The 18,501-nt window shown below is 40.7% G+C and overlaps 1 protein-coding gene across 1 annotated transcript in view; it reads right to left on the minus strand.

Annotated features, from left to right (window-relative positions):
- The window catches only part of GRIN2A (glutamate ionotropic receptor NMDA type subunit 2A), a 523,774-nt gene that overhangs the window by 18,545 nt on the left and 486,728 nt on the right, over window positions 1–18,501 (minus strand). Inside the window, exon 14 of the mRNA XM_075899286.1 lies at window positions 2,268–2,506. Within this exon, the coding sequence (XP_075755401.1) occupies window positions 2,268–2,506 (239 nt within the window). The remainder of the gene's footprint in view (window positions 1–2,267; window positions 2,507–18,501) is intronic.

An 18,501-nucleotide genomic window follows, 5' to 3' on the forward strand; every position in this document is an offset into this window, starting at 1 on the left:
GGGGGTTTGGAAATTATGTCTGAGCTGGTTATTCATTTTTCTCTTTTGTAATTAAGGGTACGTCCACACTGCTCGCTTATTTCAAAATAAGCTATTCCAGAATAGTTATTCTGGAATAGCTTATTTTGAAATAGCACCTCTACACTGCAGGGAAGCCTCAAAATTAGTCCAAGGCAGGCTTCTCTAATGTAGACATGCTACCTCGATTTAGAGCCCCAGGAGGCACTGGGGAGGAATAACTTAGGGTCTGTATACACTTGCACCCTCTTTCAAGAAAGGGATGCAAATGAAGACATTCGAAATTGCAAATGAAGCACGGGATATAAATATCCTGTGCTTCATTTGCATTAAGGCGCTATTTCAAAATAGTGCTATTTCGAAATAACAGATGCTGTTAAGACGCGGTTATTGCGAGTGAAAACCCTTCTCTAGAAATAACCCTTATTCCTCATACAATGAGGTTTACCAGTTATTTTGAGAGAAGGGGTTTCTCTCAAAATAACTTCATCTTAAAAGCGTCTTTTATTTCAAAATAGCGCCATAACACGAATATGCAAATGAAGCACGGGATATTTAAATCCCGGCTTCATTTGCAATTTCGAATGTCTTCATTTGCATCCCTTACTCGAAAGAGGGTGCAAGTGTAGACATACGCTTACAATATCCCTGGTGAGGGGCTATTTCGAAATAGCAGCAATGGAGTATCTACACACACCTTATTTCAAAATAGCTATTTTGTAATAGGTGTTATTCCTCTTAGAATGAGGTTTACAGATTTCAGAATAAGCCGTCTGTTATTTTGAAATTATTCTGAAATAACGGAATGGCTGTGTAGATGCTCACATTGTTATTTTGAAATAATGCTAGTTATCTCAAAATAATGGTACACTGTAGACACGCCCTAAGGATTATAGCCTAATGATTCTTTCTGAGTCTATTTCAATCCTGGCTTTTAATACCCAGTCATTTACTCTGCTTGCAACAGTAGTTTTGTTTTAATAATAAAAGTGTTTTCTTTTTGTTTTGGTTAACAATTGGTTGATTTTTGTGTCTTTAAACTTACATGCCTAAGTTACTCAGGATGAGCAGAGCCCCTACAGATTCTACAAATTCTCTCTGTTTTTTTTCCTAACTCCAACCAAAACAGACATTGGGGCAGGTGGAGAGCTTTGCCTCAGGAAGGGAATTCCAAGTGTTGTCTTCCTTGGAAAATGGGTTATTTTATATTTTTAGTTACACTTGGTGTGGCAGCAATCAGTCTTCTTTCTTTTTGGGTCTCAGAAAAACTGAGACCAGACAAGTTTGTCTCTGGGAGTTAGAGAGACAAGTTCTTAGGGTATGTCTACACTGCCACCCTAGTTCGAACTAGGGTGGCTAATGTAGGCATTTGAACTTGCAAATAAAGCCCGGGATTTAAATATCCTGGGCTTCATTTGCATGTTCCCTGGCGCTGCCATTTTTAAATGCCCCATAGTTCGAACTACCTGCCCGCAGCTACACACGGCACAGATTAGGTAGTTCAAATTAAATCTCCTAAATTGAACTACCGTTATTCCTCCTGCAAGGACGTTTAACAGTAGTTCGAATTAGGAGCTTTAATTTGAACTGCCTCGTCCATGCCGCGTGTAGACACAGGCAGGTAGTTCGAACTACCGGGCATTTTAAAATGGCGGCGCCCAGGAACATACAAATGAAGCCCGGGATATTTAAATCCCGGGCTTCATTTGCAAGATCGCATGCCTACATTAGCCACCCTAGTTCAAACTAGGGTGGAAGTGTAGACAAACCCTTACAGAGTTTATTCTGCTAGCTGGCCACCATATATACACTCAAACTGCCAGGTAGTGGAATTGAGCTGTGACACAGGATTTTTTAAAAAATTGCTTCTTTCCAATGACTAGCGTGTTCCTGTTGATGAGCAAATCCTGTATTTCTTCATCAAACTTTTCTCTAATGACAAATCTATAGCCTGTTATTTCTGTATTTGCTTATTGACTATCCTGACATATGATTGTTCATCAGACTGCTTGCAGTTACAGTGGACAAATGAAAAACAATATAAAATCCCTAGGTATGCATATGAAATGCAATTGTAATAGACGCTGTGCAGAACATCTTATCAAAGTTTTAAAAATATTTCAAATAGTAAGCAAAGGGGTAAAATGGGAGAAAACATGTCTGCCTCAGAGGATATTGATTAGTGGCTTTAAGAAACTAATAATTATATTAACTACTGGATAAAAGATGTTTATGAAAGTTATACTAACCCTACTGATTGAGAACAACAATCCTGGCTTATCTGTGCAGATCCCAGTGAAGCAGAATCTGAGTTTCCAGTAAAACAAATGTTCCCAGACAAAGGTTATTAGGCTGAGTGCCATGGCTGCTGCGAGCATGTAAAATACGCCTGCCATGTTGTCAATATCCAGCTGGCTGCTCATGACTTCATTCTTCTCATTATGACAAATACCAGTCAGCCACAGTGTTTCCAATTCTTCCATCTCTCCTGCAGAAGACAAGAAATTGTACACTTAGGGTTTGAAAACCATCATGCATAGTATACTGAAAAAATTAAAATCTAGGATATAAAAATTCCATCTTGAAAAATACAGCACTTTATAGTTTCTCATTTATTAAGTGACTCTATTTCTATTTGCTAATTTAGGATTAAATTACTGAAATAGATTGCAGGGTATAATAATACCTCAGGGTGTATCTACACAGCAAAGTCATTTTGGAATAGCGGCCATTATTTCGAAATAACTATGCAAGCATTTACACAGCAATTCATAGAATCATAGAATCATAGAATACTAGGACTGGAAGGGACCTTGAGAGGTCATTGAGTCCAGTCCCCTGCCCTCATGGCAGGACCAAATACTGTCTAGACCATCCCTGATAGACATTTATCCAACCTACTCTTAAATATCTCCAGAGATGGAGATTCCACAACCTCCCTGGGCAATTTATTCCAGTGTTTGACTACCCTGACAGTTAGGAACATGATTTCCTTAATTACTACGCCATTATCTTCCCTGGCACAGAAGTTAAACTAACTGGTCTGTAGTTTCCTGGGTTGTTCTTATTTCCCTTTTTATAGATGGACCTTATATTTGCCCTTTTCCAGTCCTCTGGAATCTCTCCTGTCTCCCATGATTTTCCAAAGATGATAGCTAGAGGCTCAGATACCTCCTCTATCAGCTCCTTGAGTGTTCTAGGATGCATTTCATCAGGACCTGATGACTTGCAGGCATCTAACTTTTCTAGGTGATTTTTAACATGTTCTTTTTTTATTTTACCTTCTAAAACTACCCCCTTCCCATTAGCATTCACTATGTTAGGCATTCCTACAGACTTCTCGGTGAAGACCGACACAAAGAAGTCATTGAGCATCTCTGCCATTTCCAAGTTTCCTGTTACTGTTTCTTCCTCCTCACTGACCAGTGGGCCTACCCTCTCCTTCGTCTGCCTCTTACTTCTAATGTATTTATAAAAAGTCTTCTTGTTTCCCTTTATTCCCATAGCTAGTTTGAGCTCATTCTGTGCCTTTGCCTTTCTAATCTTGCCCCTGCATTCCTGTGCTGTTTGCCTATATTCACCCTTTGTAATTTGTCCTACTTTCCATTTTTTATATGACTCCTTTTTTTATTTTTAGATCATGCAAGATCTCGTGGTTAAGCCAATGTGGTCTTTTGCCATATTTTCTATCTTTCCGACACATCGGAATAGCTTGCTTTTGGGCCCTTAACAATCTCCCTTTGAAAAACTGCCTACTCTCCTCAGTTGTTTTTCCCCCTCAGTCTAGATTCCCATGGGACCTTACCTATCAGCTCTCTGAGCTTACCAAAATCTGCCTTCCTGAAATCCATTGTCTCTATTTTGCTGTTCTCCCTTCTACCCTTCGTTAGAATTGTGAACTCTATGATTTCATGATCACCCAAGCTGCCTTCCACTTTAATATTCTCAACCAGTTCCTCCCTATTTGTTAGGATCAAATCTAGAGCAGCTTCCCCCCTGGTTGCTTTTTCAACCTTCTGAAATAAAAAGTTGTCTCCAATGCAGTCCAAGAACTTATTAGATAGTCTGTGCCCCACAGTGTTATTTTCCCAATTACAGTATTTTGAAATAATTTTGAAATAATGAACAGCTTATTCTGACTTCTGCAAACCTCATTCTATGAAGAATAATGCCTATTCTGAAATAGCTATTTTGAAATAAGGCGTGTGTAGACGCTCCACTGCTGCTATTTTGAAATAGCCCCTCACCGGGGCCATTGTAAATTATTCCTCCTGGGGCTGTAAATCGAGATAGCCCATCTACATTAGGGAAGCCTGCTTTGGACTAATTTTGAGGTTTTCCTGCAGTGTAGACGTGCTATTTCAAAATAAGCTATTTCGGAATAACTATTCCAGAATAGCTTACTCTGAAATAACTGTGCAGTGTAGATGTAGCCTAAGATAGCTCATATTTCATCACCATATTTAGTATTTCTAGCTAGAAGTTAGCTAAACTTGATTAGACAGGGATGATCTAGATCGGGGTTGGCAACCTTACCAAACCAAAGAGACAACCTACGTTAAAATTCAGAACAAGTGGTCAACAAAGAGCCATATAAAAATGCCCATTTTCATGACTGAAAATATACAACCTAATATTGTAAGGAGGTGCAGGAGTCTGCACTGGGGTGTATGAGGGCCTCAGGGCAGGTGGTTCAGGTGTCTGATGGATTCAGGGCACAGTGTTGGGGTATGAGGGATGCAGGAGTGTTATGGCAGGGGGCCAAGGATGTGGGGGTGCAGGAGTCTTGGGCTATGTCTAGACTACGGGGTTTTTCCAGAATACCAGAGTTATCCCGGAAAAAGTCTGCCATGTCCAGCAAACGTGTCGGCTCGTCCACTTTTTTTTGCGGAAGAGCAGACGTGCTCTTTTCGAAGCCCTGCGTTCCTCCTCCCAAAAGGAAGAAGGGCTCTTTGGAAAGAGGGGGTGTAGCTGGGCCAAATTTAGGAAAAGCCTCTTCCGAAAAAACTATTGGAAATGGTATGAAAATTGCAGAGCACAATTTGAGTACCTTTTTGCAATTAAACCCCATAGTGTAGACATAACATCTGTTGGGATATATGAGGGGCTCAGGGAAGGGGGTTTAGATGTATGATGGACTCCAGGCACAGGGGTGAAGGTAGGGAGGATGAGGGAAGTAGGGTAGGCCCTCCTAATGGCTAAGACCTCAGCCCCTAGAGCTTGGGATTGTAGGGTCAAATCCTCCACCCACCCCAGTCCCAGGAGCCACCACCACCAGCCTCTCTAGTGCAGGAGCAGCAACATTCCTCATTCCACGAGGAGTAACGGTAGTTCGAACTAGGAAGCCTAGTTCGAACTACCTAGTTCGTGCCGCGTGTAGCTGCGAGGCACGGGGTTCGAACGAGCGGGGATTTAAAAATGGCGGCGCTCCGCTTATGCAAATGAAGCCCGGGAAATTCAAATCCCGGGCTTCATTTGCAATTGCGGTATGCCTACATTACCCCGCTAGTTCGAACTAGCGGGGTAGTGTAGACATACCCTACGAGAGCAGAGAAGCTGCAGTGGTATGGGTTTCAGCCCAGTCTGGGTAATTCCCCTGGGTTATGGGCAGATTTGTACAGTACTCAAGTAAGCTAGCTGTGATTGCCATGTAAACAGACACTTAGTTAAAAATTAGTTGATTTTCGACTTTGTACATTTCAAAGATTTATCCACTCTATATAAAAAATAGTTCATTCTCATGAGAATTACAGTGCTTACTTTTTAACACCTCATAACACCATCCACAAGGAAGAACAGTTCTAAATTGTCCTTAAAAAATCACTTTATTCTGGGACTATAAATACATTTATTAATCACAATTGTAGCCCGTGATCAGGGTCCTTATATGTACTCCCTTAACTTAAAATATTAGGATTTTTATTGTTTGGTTTGTATTACAATAACTCCTCAATGAGATGTTGTTTTCCCATTTTTGTCCTCCCTAAGATCTACCATTAAAACACACAAAGACTGAAGAAAAGAAAAATGAAAGTCAATAGAAAGTGTAATATTTATTTCGTGTGTGTTACCTTCAAAGGCCCAGACAATGCATCTTTATTGATGTCCACAGTAAAATCAGTATTTCCCAACACTGTCAAAATAAGCTTGGTATAGCTGCTGTGCTCTTTCACCACAAATTTCATGGTGGGATTTAATTCTCTTTTTTATTACTGTGTATTTTGCATTTCCCTTCCTGCAACATGTACAACTAAAGTAACTAGTAATAAGACAATAAACAGCCTATTGAAGAATGACAGCACAAACAACCCATGCTTTTTTAAACTCAGATGTGGCTGTGGGATCAGTCCTCACAAGGGATGTTCTGGGATAAGGATGTTAAGCAAATGCTTATCGGATAGTCAAGTCAACTAGTCAATACCCCTTCTTCCCCCACTGCCTCTATCAGATAGAAGCGAAAAAGGGGGTCGAGGAAGAGGGGATACTTCAAAGCAGCAGTGCCTCATGGAGCCCGTACCTGGGATCTGTGTGGCACTGCCACTTTGAAACACAATGGCAGCATTTCAAAGGGGCAGCATCACACAACTGATCCCAGGCTCAGCTGTGCATCACTGCCCCTTTGAAACTGACCCCGGGATCCATGAGGGCGCTTCTGCTTTGAAATGCACCCTGGGACTCTTGTACATTTCAAAGCTGGCATGCTTGCATGCAGCCCGGAGTCAGTGGGACTTCCCACTGACCCCACGTTGCACGCAGAGTTCTGTATTCCTCCTTTGAAATGTACATCAAAGGAGGAATGTGGAAGTGCCTATCGACTAGTAGAGTAAGTTCATGGAAATTCCATCAACTACTTGACTAGTAAATTAACCGATATTTAACATCCTTAGTCTGGGAGCACCATCCAGTTTCATTCCTGACCCTAGCAACCTACAAGGAAAAAGGTGTTTTGCAGAGGTGCAAGTAGTGCTGTTGCAATACGTCTCTTTATACCTAGTTAAGAGTGCAATCATTTCTAGCAGACGGCTAATATATACACTCCACAACAATGTGTCTCATTTTGAAACTACATAACGTTCACCCTCCCCTACCCTCCCTAAAGAGCACCTGAGGGATGGAAGGCTCAGGTTTGGGGTGGTCCCTAATGGGGGGGCACCCCTACCCAGCCCCTTTCAACTGCTTGATGATTCTGGCTCTTTTCTGTCTGGTTTTATGAGAAGCAATCCTACTCCATGCACATCCCATTTTCCTGGCATAATCAAACTCTTACCTTGCTTTAAGTTATGACAAGAAGAAGCCATATACCTAGCTAAGTTACGATAAGAGGATACAAAACTGTAATGATAAAACTATATACCTAGCTCTTACCGTTTAGGAGGAGTTCTTGAACAAACTGACAGATTCACTCACAGGCAAACTCTCTGAAAAGTACAGATTATTTGAATGTGTGTGTTTTTTTTGGTGTGTTCACATAGTTTATTTTGTATATATACAATTGGTTATTCAATTACAGTCAAGTTAAAGTTATTGTAAGGCTGAACTTACACAATTTAATTCCATTGACAACACATGTCATTGAGAGAACACATGTCATTTCATGGTTTATCATTTATAAACATTTTGGTGTAATTATGGAATCTGATTTCAAATATCCCAAATTTTGGATTTGGGGTTTGGCTTAGGTCATTATAGTGATAGGAGCTATTTGCAACACTGAGTGAATTTGAATTCAAAGCACTGAATTTTGGGGTGGTCTTAATTTTGGTTCAGAATAAAGATACAGATTTTAGGTCCTTCAGATAGTCAGTACTCTGAGCTGGAAGTGGCCAGAGAAAAATGAACAGTAGCTACAGGTAAAGGACTAATCGTCTGTCCGCATATACTCTCCACATATGTGATGATGATGGCGCTCACTCGTTGCTGAGTATGATCATCTTCCATAGGAGTTGTGGACCTTCAAGTGAATTATAAGAACATAAGGACATACGAATGGCCACAGTGGGTCAGATCAAAGGTCCATCCAGCACAATATCCTATCTGCCGAAAGTGGCTAGTATCAGATGCCCCAGAGGGAGGGAACACAACAGGTGATCATCACGTGGTCTGTCTCCTGTCACCCACCTCCAGAGAAACAGAAGCTAGGGACACCATTCTTACCCATTCTGGCTAATAGCCATTGATGGACCTAACCTCCATGAGTCTATCTAGCTCTTTTCTGAACTCTGTTAAAGTCCTAGACTTCACAATATCCTCTGGCAAGGAGTTCCACAGGTTGACTGTGTGCTGAGTGAAGAAAAACTTCCTTTTGTTTGTTTTAAACCTGCTGCCTATTAATTTCATTTGGTAACCCCTAGTTCTTATATTGTGGAAATAAGTAAATAACTTTTCCTTTTTAACTTTTTCCACATCAGTCATAGGCCTCTATTGTATCCCCATTAGTCTCTGCTTTTCTAAGATGAAAATTCCTAGTCTTTTTAATCTCTCTTCATATGGGACCCATTCTAAACCTCTGGTTGTTTTCGTTGCTCCTTTCTGAACCTTTTCCAATGCCAATATATCTTTTTTTGAGATTAAGTTACCACATTTATACACAGTAGTCAATATGTGGGCATACCATGGTTTTATATAGAGGCAATAAGGGTATGTCTACACTACCACCCTAGTTCGAACTAGGGTGGTTAATGTAGTCAATCGAAGTTGCAAATGAAGCCTGGGATTTAAATATCCTGGGCTTCATTTGCATCTTGTCGGGCGCCACCATTTTTAAATCCCCGGTAGTTCGGACTCCGTGCCCGCGGCTACACGCGGCACGGAGTAGGTAGTTCGAATTAGACTTTCTAGTTCAACTACCGTTACACCTCGTTCCACGAGGAGTAACGGTAGTTCGAATTAGAAAGCCTAATTCGAACTACCTACTCCATTCCATGTGTAGCCGCGGGCACGGAGTCCGAACTACCGGGGATTTAAAAATGGCGGCGCCCGGCAAGATGCAAATGAAGCCCGGGATATTTAAATCCTGGGCTTCATTTGCAACTTCGATTGACTACATTAACCACCCTAGTTCGAACTAGGGTGGTAGTGTAGACATACCCTTCGAGATTCACCTGTGGGCTGGAAACAAAATCTGGCAACTGAATTCCTTCCACAAACTTCATTGAAGAGGTTGGATTCAAACTCCAACAATCAAACCCATGCCTAAGATTCTGGATTTGTCTCAGACCAAACAGGTTAGGCTTTCTTTCTAAAGTGCATTTGGATATGGTCCAAGTCAACAGAAAGTTCATGAGAACAGATGTAAAATTTCAGCCACAACTGAACTTTAGAGTGTGAATCTCAGAAATTCTAGCCTAAAACCTGAACCCTGAATTCTAGCTCTGTATCTCAATCCTCTACTTCTGTGCATAACAAGTTAATGGGAAAGCAGAAGGGCTAATGATCAAAGAAATATAGGAGATAAAAAAGACTAATAAATCCACATATTCCACAGATACAGTAAAAGACTCACCCAAATAAAAATAAAGGATAGAAATGCTTAAATGGAAACCTTGCCATGGCTAGTTTAAATTTTCCTGGCCTGGTCTCCGACCAAAGGTGCTTTTTAAAAAACAAACTGATTTCTTTCAATGACAAGTGATGAAGTAGTTGAGTATGGGTACAAAACTGAAAGTCAACAGAAGAAAACTACTTTTTGAAAATCACCCTTTGGCTATGCACAATGCAGATGTGCTAGGTTTACAAATGCTTTTTGGCAATGATGGAGAAAAGACAAAAAGGCTGTACTGTGAATGTTCCTTGAATGCAACAATTTGCATTATTTATCATTAAAGAAATGTCAAGAGAGAGAATACAAGCATGAACAATCTTTGTATCAGGAACTGGCTCACATTCTCGCTGCCTGAGGGAAAAAAGATTGAATCTTCAACATTTTAAATGGAGAGCCAAAATTCTCATTCAGCATGGATTCAATTAGAATTTTGCGACTAGTGTAAAGATAATGTTCTTGAACTTCTTCTGAAACAGATCAACAGCAAATTCACCCAATTCAGTTTCAATCCAACATTTAAATTATTACTTTTTTGTCAAAATGAGAGTTAAGCAAATTTCTTTTCTCTGAAAGATTTTCATCCATGCAGCAATAATGAAACATTTTGCAAAGCTGAATTTTTTATTCAAAACAACTTGACATTTAAAAAATTCCTTCAGTTTTATTGATTTTTTTGAAAAGCGCCTGAAATCTAAATTAATTGTTTTGATTAATCTGAAATGCATCTTCTTTAGAATTTTCAGTTCACAAAAAGTTTCATTATCAGCAAGGGAGCTGACAACCACCGTGGGCCTGGGACAAGGTGCAGGAGACCCAATTCCACACCCGTTCTCATTATTCTACTGGAGACAGCCCTCAAATGTTGGTTCTGTAAAGACTGGGATTGCATTGCATACTGTATCCAGGGATACTCCAGCTTGAGGAATTTTTAGGTGATGGAAATGCTAACAGAAATGGCTGACTGCTTGATTCTGAAGAATCTCAGAACTAGGACAAAGGCTACCAATGCTGAAAGCTAAGTCTGAGTGTATCCTCCCTTCTTGAGTACAGATAGTCAATATCAACAAATTTGTATCAAGAGCCTAACTGAGGCCTATCCTCAAGGTGCCTCTTTTGGGCCACCACAGGATAAAATTAAGACACTAAGGACAAATAATGGAGAACAGATGATAGCTGGATTGAGAGCTTAATCATAGGAAGATATCAGCATGGTAGTCTGGATGCTCTGCGGTTGACAAGGGAAGCCCTTGTCGACTGTCCCGGTAAATCTCATTCCATGAGGCATAATGGGGCGGTTGACAAGGGCTTCGCTTGTCAACCATGGAGCGTCCAGACTACTGCGCTCTGCCGCCAAACAGCTGATCAGCACAGCACGGCAGCCATTTTGATGTAAATGAAGCAGCAATTACTTAAATCGATGCTTCTTTTTCCTATGTCTAGAAACCTAATCTACCTGGCTCTGTCGACGGAGCCATGTAGTCTAGACATACCCTTAGAGCTGTGGCTACAGATAGCACTAGCAGCAGAATATTCTTGCTTCCACCCAGTATGATCCCACAACAAAGTGTTCTACACGTGTTTTAAGGAATAAATGTATTCCTTAATTTTAATCCAGATTATTGCCCTCAAATGTAAAGAGAAAGGTTTATGTCCTCCCATCTAATTTTCACACTTGATCTGCTGTTTACAAATGACTGCTTTCCATCCTTTGGAGTACCACAAGCTCTCATAGTCACTGTATTATATATGCAGATGAGATGCAGATTTGAAGTATTGATAAAACTTAACACAAACAGAATTCCACAAACAACCTTAAATCCGAAAACCAAACAAGAAAAGAAAGATCTAATGAAAAATTCTGCAGCCCTGACCTGCAAGATTTGACTCAAATACCTGAGACATTAAAAAATGGATTATTGCTTTCTAGAGTGAAAATGAGAGATTATATTTATACTATGAGCTCTATCATGGAAAAGGTACCTACTGTAACAACTTGCATGGTTCTTGGGAAGAGGTGCACATATTGCAGGAGAAAAGAGTTTGGGAAAGGCACTGGAAGTTAGTCCTCATGAGTATAGTCTGAGGCTATGACTCTACTGCCATTTTTTCTAGTTGTTTTTTTGGAAGAGGCTTTTCTGAAATTTGGCCCATTTACATTGGGCCAAATTTCAGAAAAACCTCCTCTTTCAGAAAAAAATTGTCTTCTTCATGAAGACAGGGCTTCCAAAAGAGCAAAAAATGTTGGAAGAGCAGATGCGTTCCCTGAATGTAGCAGAGTTTTTCTGGGATACCTCTGGAAAGGTATCCTGGAAAAACTCCGCAGTCTAGATATAACCTGAATGAACGTCACATTTATAATACCTCTGTAAATAATTCTTTTAATAAAGAGCCAGTTTAGTTTGACAAGCAAGGAGTCCTTGTGTGATCATCTGAGCACTACAAAAGGACAATATTGAATACATCTGCACAAGTCATGGGTACTGATCATTGTATAATGGGTGTGGAGAAGGCACTGTACTAATGATAGTTGTAAGGGGTTTTTTTCCTTTCCTGTATCTCAGATTACCTCTCTGCTGTGGCATGGAGCAGAGAGTAGTCTTTTCAAGACTTTGATTTGTATATGTATATGCATGTTACACAGAGTTAAATCTGATAGAAGCGTTATAACAATTACTAAATACATATATACACACACATTTGCTTATAACAGTTGATTTAAAACCCTTGAAACATTTTCAAAATATTGTCAGTAACAATTCTTGTTTCCAGACAACTCATTTGGGAAGTTTCCCCCCAAGTTTTAGTGCTTATTAGTATCACAAGATCAAACACAAATTATAACGGTGTGTGTGAATATTCAGACATCCTTAGGCTCTGCTCTGAGAGGATTTATCCTTCTCTATCTCTATGGAATGATACTCAAAACTTTTGCAGGGCATGCCAGCTCCTTACTGTAGGGAAAGAAGAAATAGTTTTATACAAGATGTCTACACAGCAACTAAACACTTATGGCTGCCCTGTGCCAGCTGACTTGGGCTTGCAGAGCTCAAACTGAAGGGCTGTTTCATTGTTAGCTGGGCTTGGGCTAGAGTCTAGGACCTATTCAGCTTGCAGCCCAAGCCCTGCAAACCTGAGTCAGGCCAGCTGTGAGTGTCTACTTTCAGTGTAGACATTCCTATAGCTTCTTTCAAACTCCCCTGGAATCTTTTCAATAACATTCTGCAGTTTCTTCAGTCTAAAGTAGTATTATTCATCTTTCCTCCTGGGATGAAGGACTGTGCAGCTTCATCCAACAAAGCTAGCTGAGTCTTTCAAACACAGACCCTACAGAAGAGTTTTCTAGTCATTGCCAAGCCGCTTCCCCACAGTGAAAATCACCCACGCAGAGTCAGACTGCTAATGAGCACACTTAGACTATGTCTTCACTGCAATCTTTTTTGGAAGAACCATTTTTCAGAAGAGATTGTCCAAAAAATTTCTTCCTAAAGAGAGCATCCACACAAAAAAGTGCATTGAAAAAGCAATCTGATTTTTTGAAAGATAGTGTCCACACTGAATGGACGCTATCTCTAAGATATGATTCCTATGGACAGAGTGGCCACCAGGGCACCTGTGCTTTTTCCTCTTTCCTCTTCTTTCGAAAGAACTCCCTCTTTCCCATCTACACATGCCTTTTTCCAAAAGAGCTCTTTTGGGAAAAGGCTTCTTCCTCATAGAAAGAGGAAGAATTTTTACCAATGCCAAAAAATCCCCTCTGTTCTTTCGATTTACTTTCAGAAAAACGCAATTGCAGTGTGGCTGTAACTCAGGTTTTGTTGGAAAAATGGCCATTTTTCCTACAAAACTCTGTAGGATAGACATACCTGCAGTGTCCACCCAATTTCTAGGTGATTCTAGCCCACCCAGCAAAGTCACATCAACCCATCCAGCAAGTCTACAGGCATAGATTTCCCCAGAACAAAAACCAAGTACTCCTCACTATTTCATCCCTTATTTATACCACTAAATGCTGCAACGCAAGCATCTGGGTCATACTGCAACAGACCTACCATGACAAAAATTGTCTGCAGTGGGATGGAGAGCTAATCCTCTTCCTTCCACCAATAATCTTACCCCATGCAAGATGGACTATTGCCTGGGGAAGTAAAAACTGTGAAAATTAATTTCCTGCCTCCCATGATGTTCTACTCCATGTCCTGAAGCTATCTTTCTGAGAGGGTATGTCTACACTGAATCCCTAGTTCGAACTAGGGATGCAAATGGAGACAATCGAAGTAGTTAATGAAGCGGGGATTTAAATATCCCGCGCTCCATTAACATGATCTCGCCGGCGCGCTAGTTCGAATCACAGCTGATTCGAACCAGGAAGTGCGCGCCGGGACACGTTAGTTCGGACTAAAGCCCTTAGTCCGAACTAATGTTACTCCTCAAAAAAACATTAGTTCGGACTAAGGGCTTTAGTCCGAACTAACGCGTCCTGGTGCGCACTTCCTGGTTCGAATCAGCTGTGATTCGAACTAGCGTGCCGGCGAGATCATGTTAATGGAGCGCGGGATATTTAAATCCCCGCTTCATTAACTACTTCGATTGTCTCCATTTGCATCCCTAGTTCGAACTAGGGATGCAGTGTAGACATACCCTAAGTTCTTGATGGGTCTACCTTATAGGTGGGAGTTTCCACAGAGTTACCAATTCCCCAACTTCAAGGAGGAGCAAGTTTCAACTACTAAAGAGAGGCAAATTGTAGGTAAATTATCAAAATTAAACAAATGTGATAAATTATCAAAACAAAACCTAATGTGATATACCTTGATTTCTTTTTGAATGTCGCCTTATTTCTCTACAGCACTGCTGGCTCTCTAGCCCTTTAAAATGCACCATCTTCCAGGACAGCCTGATATGTAACTTAAAAAAAAACAAACTACCAATCTCTTGCTCTGCCATGATTTTTCATTGAGATGGTGAACAAACATCATATAGCATGAAAGCACTGAGGAGGGTTATTCGCTACATTTGTCAGAGAAATGCACAGGAATGCCTGTTGCAACTGATTTCACTTCAATCTCAGTGTTTTAGCAGATTGAGGATTTCTCTAGCTTCCCACATCGTTAGCAGAAAATACACACACAAAACTCAGGCTTTCCACATTGAAAACATTATTTTCAATTACCTCAAATTCAGTTCTGTTCTGCTTTATCAACCTTTGAAATTAATGGGGTTGCACAGGATGTAAATTAGGGCAGAATTTAATTTAAATATTTTAGAGTGCTGTTTTATCTGTTAAGCTTGGCAGAATCTTTGGTTCCAGTACCTTCTTAGGGTCATTTAAGAGCATAGCCAATCCTCCCAGAAAAGGAGGTCACAGAACAAGAGGATCTAGCGCTACTAATTAGAATAATCTAAAGAGCCTCAAAAACTTCAGAAACAGTTATGTCTGAGGCTCCAGGATGATACAAGACTGAAAACCTGCATAAACCAAATGATATTTCTAGAAAAATCAGGTAAAATATTAAAGATATAAGGTGGGTGAAGTAATATCTTTTATTAGGCCAACTTCTGTTGATGAGAGCCCTGGCTTACATAGGGCTGTTCAGGAAATGAAGATGAGTATTTAGGTCCTGAAGAAGTGTTCTGTGTAAGTGTGGCCAGACAGACTAACCCCCATATCATCCATCTTATTTGCCTTCCTGAAGCATACAGGACAGAGAAGGAGCAGTAAAATCAGCATAGTCTATGCTGGCTCATCTGATCCTGAGAAGCTGAAAACATAGATATGAGGAGAGAGCGATTAAGGCAATAAGCTGGCCTTGAGGCTGAGAGAACTGCCACCGGCTGGCACCTATGTTGATTCGAACACACACACAGTCCCTGGAAGAGGAATTTCCCACTGAGAAAAGAATCCCCAGTACTTCCAATTTAGTTATCTCTCTTACAAGTGTAAATTAAGTTCACAACTCCCTTGTAAGAACTGGTCTCACAAAAGACAGACCAGCCCCATTTGGCATGACAGACAAGAAAGAGAAATACGTGACCCCATGAATATAAAAGATAGGTCCAGCACACACTCACTTTGAGTGTCATTCTACCCTCTACCTGCTGGTCGGGTTAGGTGTTTGACCTCCTGTAGCCAGACACAAACCCCATCTTGGTTTTCCACGAACCCCATCTTGTTCCCCCCCCCAGAGAGCAAGAGAAAGGCAGTCAGCCTTTGATGCCCTGGGAACACAGGTGTGCTGCCTGTCCCTGACTCTACCATAAACAGAAACCAGACAGTAAATGGGCTAGCTGACGACCCGGGACCTCCCGTCGCCCTGATGGCTAGTACCAGTAATTGACATGCCTGCACTGTCCCAGGAGAGGAATCTTCGCCCATCTGCATTTTTCCCAGGTGTAAATTATGCTTTGCACCCTTCGTGGGAAACTTGGTGTTCAAAGCCATTTTTCCTAATTGGCCACTTGAAACCAGGAAGAAGCCTTCATGACCCAAGGGGTATAAAAGAGGTTCAGCAGCCCACCCCATTGGAGCTCCAATCATCTATACCGGCTGGCAGGTATTGATTGTCTCCCGAGGTCTGTGGGACGCCCAACCTCGCCCTACTTCTTCCCGAGGAATTGAGAAAAAGACGCTGGCCACACCAAGTCTGGAACGCAGGGGTGAGAATATATACCTGCTATGTGTCTATTTTGCATGCATTTAATAAGAGCTCAGAGAACCAAAAGGGTTTCATGGTACCTGTAAGTGACTTATTAGTCTAATTTCTGTCCTGTCCTTTGTAGTGGCTGTGTTATCTGTAACACAGCAGTAGCATTTAACAACTAAGTTTACCCTGTAACAATAAAATAGTAACTGTTTAAGCTTTAACCTGACTCCTTCAGTTGCTGTAACAGAACCAAGCACAATTTAAAAAAGAACTTCAGCCGGTCATAAGGGACTCACTGCCCTGACCGTCGGCTGACAGAATTGGCGTAGTCGGCAGGATTGTGCTACTGGTTCACATACAGCAACATGAAGCTTGTCATGATAGACATGGATCTTAGTGGTATAGAGAAAGGGTTTGCCCAGGAAGGTTGGGGCAACCCAAAATGGAATAGAGAAATGTTAGAAAAATGATTGGGGGAATCCTGAGGAGTTGTGGGTACAGTTCTGTAAGTATAGAACTGCCTGCAAGCTAAAGAATGGGACAAAGCCTGAGTCTGTGGAAAGGAGCCACTTTCCATTTAGCAAGGAAAACAGGATCAGGCCCAGACAAGCAGGCAAAAATGGAAAACAGGATCAGGCCCAGACAAGCAGGCAGGTAACAGATAAGATTGAAAGCCTTGTGGTAGAACTGAGAAAAAGGCTGTAAGTACTGGAAATCTAAATCCTTAAAGCATACTTACAAGAGTAATATCTGAAACAAGGCCAGTTTTATTTTAGAGATAAGAAAGTGTTTTAAAAAAAGAGAAACAGAGAATTTAAACTCTGCAGAGAATGGAGAGAATTGAGCAGTTGTGCAAATGCTAAAATGGTGTAGATAGAAAATTGTGGTTTCTTTGCAGCCATTCTGAAGGAAAAATGGGCCCTTTTTCCAAAGGAATGTCTGTAAATAACACAGGCAAATTTGACTCAAATCCGTACATTTGATTAGAGAGACTGCTAAAAGAACTCTAAAGGGAGGGGGTTCTATTGGAACTTAACTACTCCATTGAATAAAAAGGGAATGTAATTGTTGTACAGCTATGTAGAAATAGTGTAAGAAAGGTTCAGAGAGAATGTATGTGTATCTGTGTGTAGATATATATATATATATATAGTGTAAATAATATGAAGTTTTCAAGGTCCAGTAATCTTGTTTGTAGGTTTAAAACAAATTGGTTTGGTAAGACCATTTTAGTCCAAGTTGTTTAATGAAGGTACAGGAAAACTGTAAGCATAAAGAAAGAGTTACACTATATGAAATTTTAATGTGGCTAAGTAGTGTTGTAAACAAAGATTGCACATTTTCCTGTAAACTATAGAATGAGTAAAAACTGCAAACAGACTAAAATGCAGTGAAAGCTCCAGGAGCCACACCAGGTTGTGATTTCCTTTGTGGTGCAAATGCCCTAGCTGGCAGCACAAAGAAGCTTTGCAGGTAATAGCTAAGTTTGATTAGCAAACTAGCTGAGATCAGAAAGTTCAAATTGTAACCCTCCAGAAAGAAAGAAAAAGGAGGTATTGGTATTGCTGTTTTAGTCCCAATAGGAGGTTGGGTATACTAAAAAAGGTTTAAATGTAAGCAGTCTTTTAAGAAGGCAGAGAGAAGACTGAGACAATTGGCATTTGTAAAAGATGTTACCCCTTTTGAACAAAATCTTGCAAAGGTTCGAGCATAGCCCTTGGTCTGATCAAGTGTTAATTGCTGTCCATACAATTTCAGACCTACAAGACAAATTGGCTAACTACTTGTGGATATGTAAACCCTTGGCTCCAATGGAGAGGGAAACAGCTGCAGCTTTTGTCTTCTATGGAAAACCTGTAATGAGGTGTTCTTCAAAATTGAATAAGAATACAAATATGAAACTGCAAAAATGTAAAAGCCTCTGCTGCAGAAGTAAAAAGGTAGAAATGCATGTCCCTCAGTACCCAGACGAGCTAGATTCCCTTAAGGATGGGTGCTGAGAGTTAAAGCAACTCTCAGATTTATATTTTATTTTTTTCCTTCCCTCAGGAATATGCTTAAGAACAGGACCAGGAGGCATGAGGCTTAGTGAACAAGCTCACCCTCCTTACCAAATTAATAGTAGACAAACATGTGTCATTGTAAAAAGTCATTTAGCAGGAATTAGGATGGACCATAAGAAGGGGAAGGCAAAAAGTTTGGAGCCCTATAGGCAGAGCTGAAGGAATAAGGAAAGTAGAGCAGACATTGGAAAGTTACTAGGAATGAGAAACATTTTCTTTGAAAGAACAAAGCAAGTGA

The sequence above is a fragment of the Pelodiscus sinensis genome, chromosome 16 (assembly GCF_049634645.1).
Source record: "Pelodiscus sinensis isolate JC-2024 chromosome 16, ASM4963464v1, whole genome shotgun sequence".
In the NCBI taxonomy this organism is placed as follows: domain Eukaryota; kingdom Metazoa; phylum Chordata; order Testudines; family Trionychidae; genus Pelodiscus; species Pelodiscus sinensis.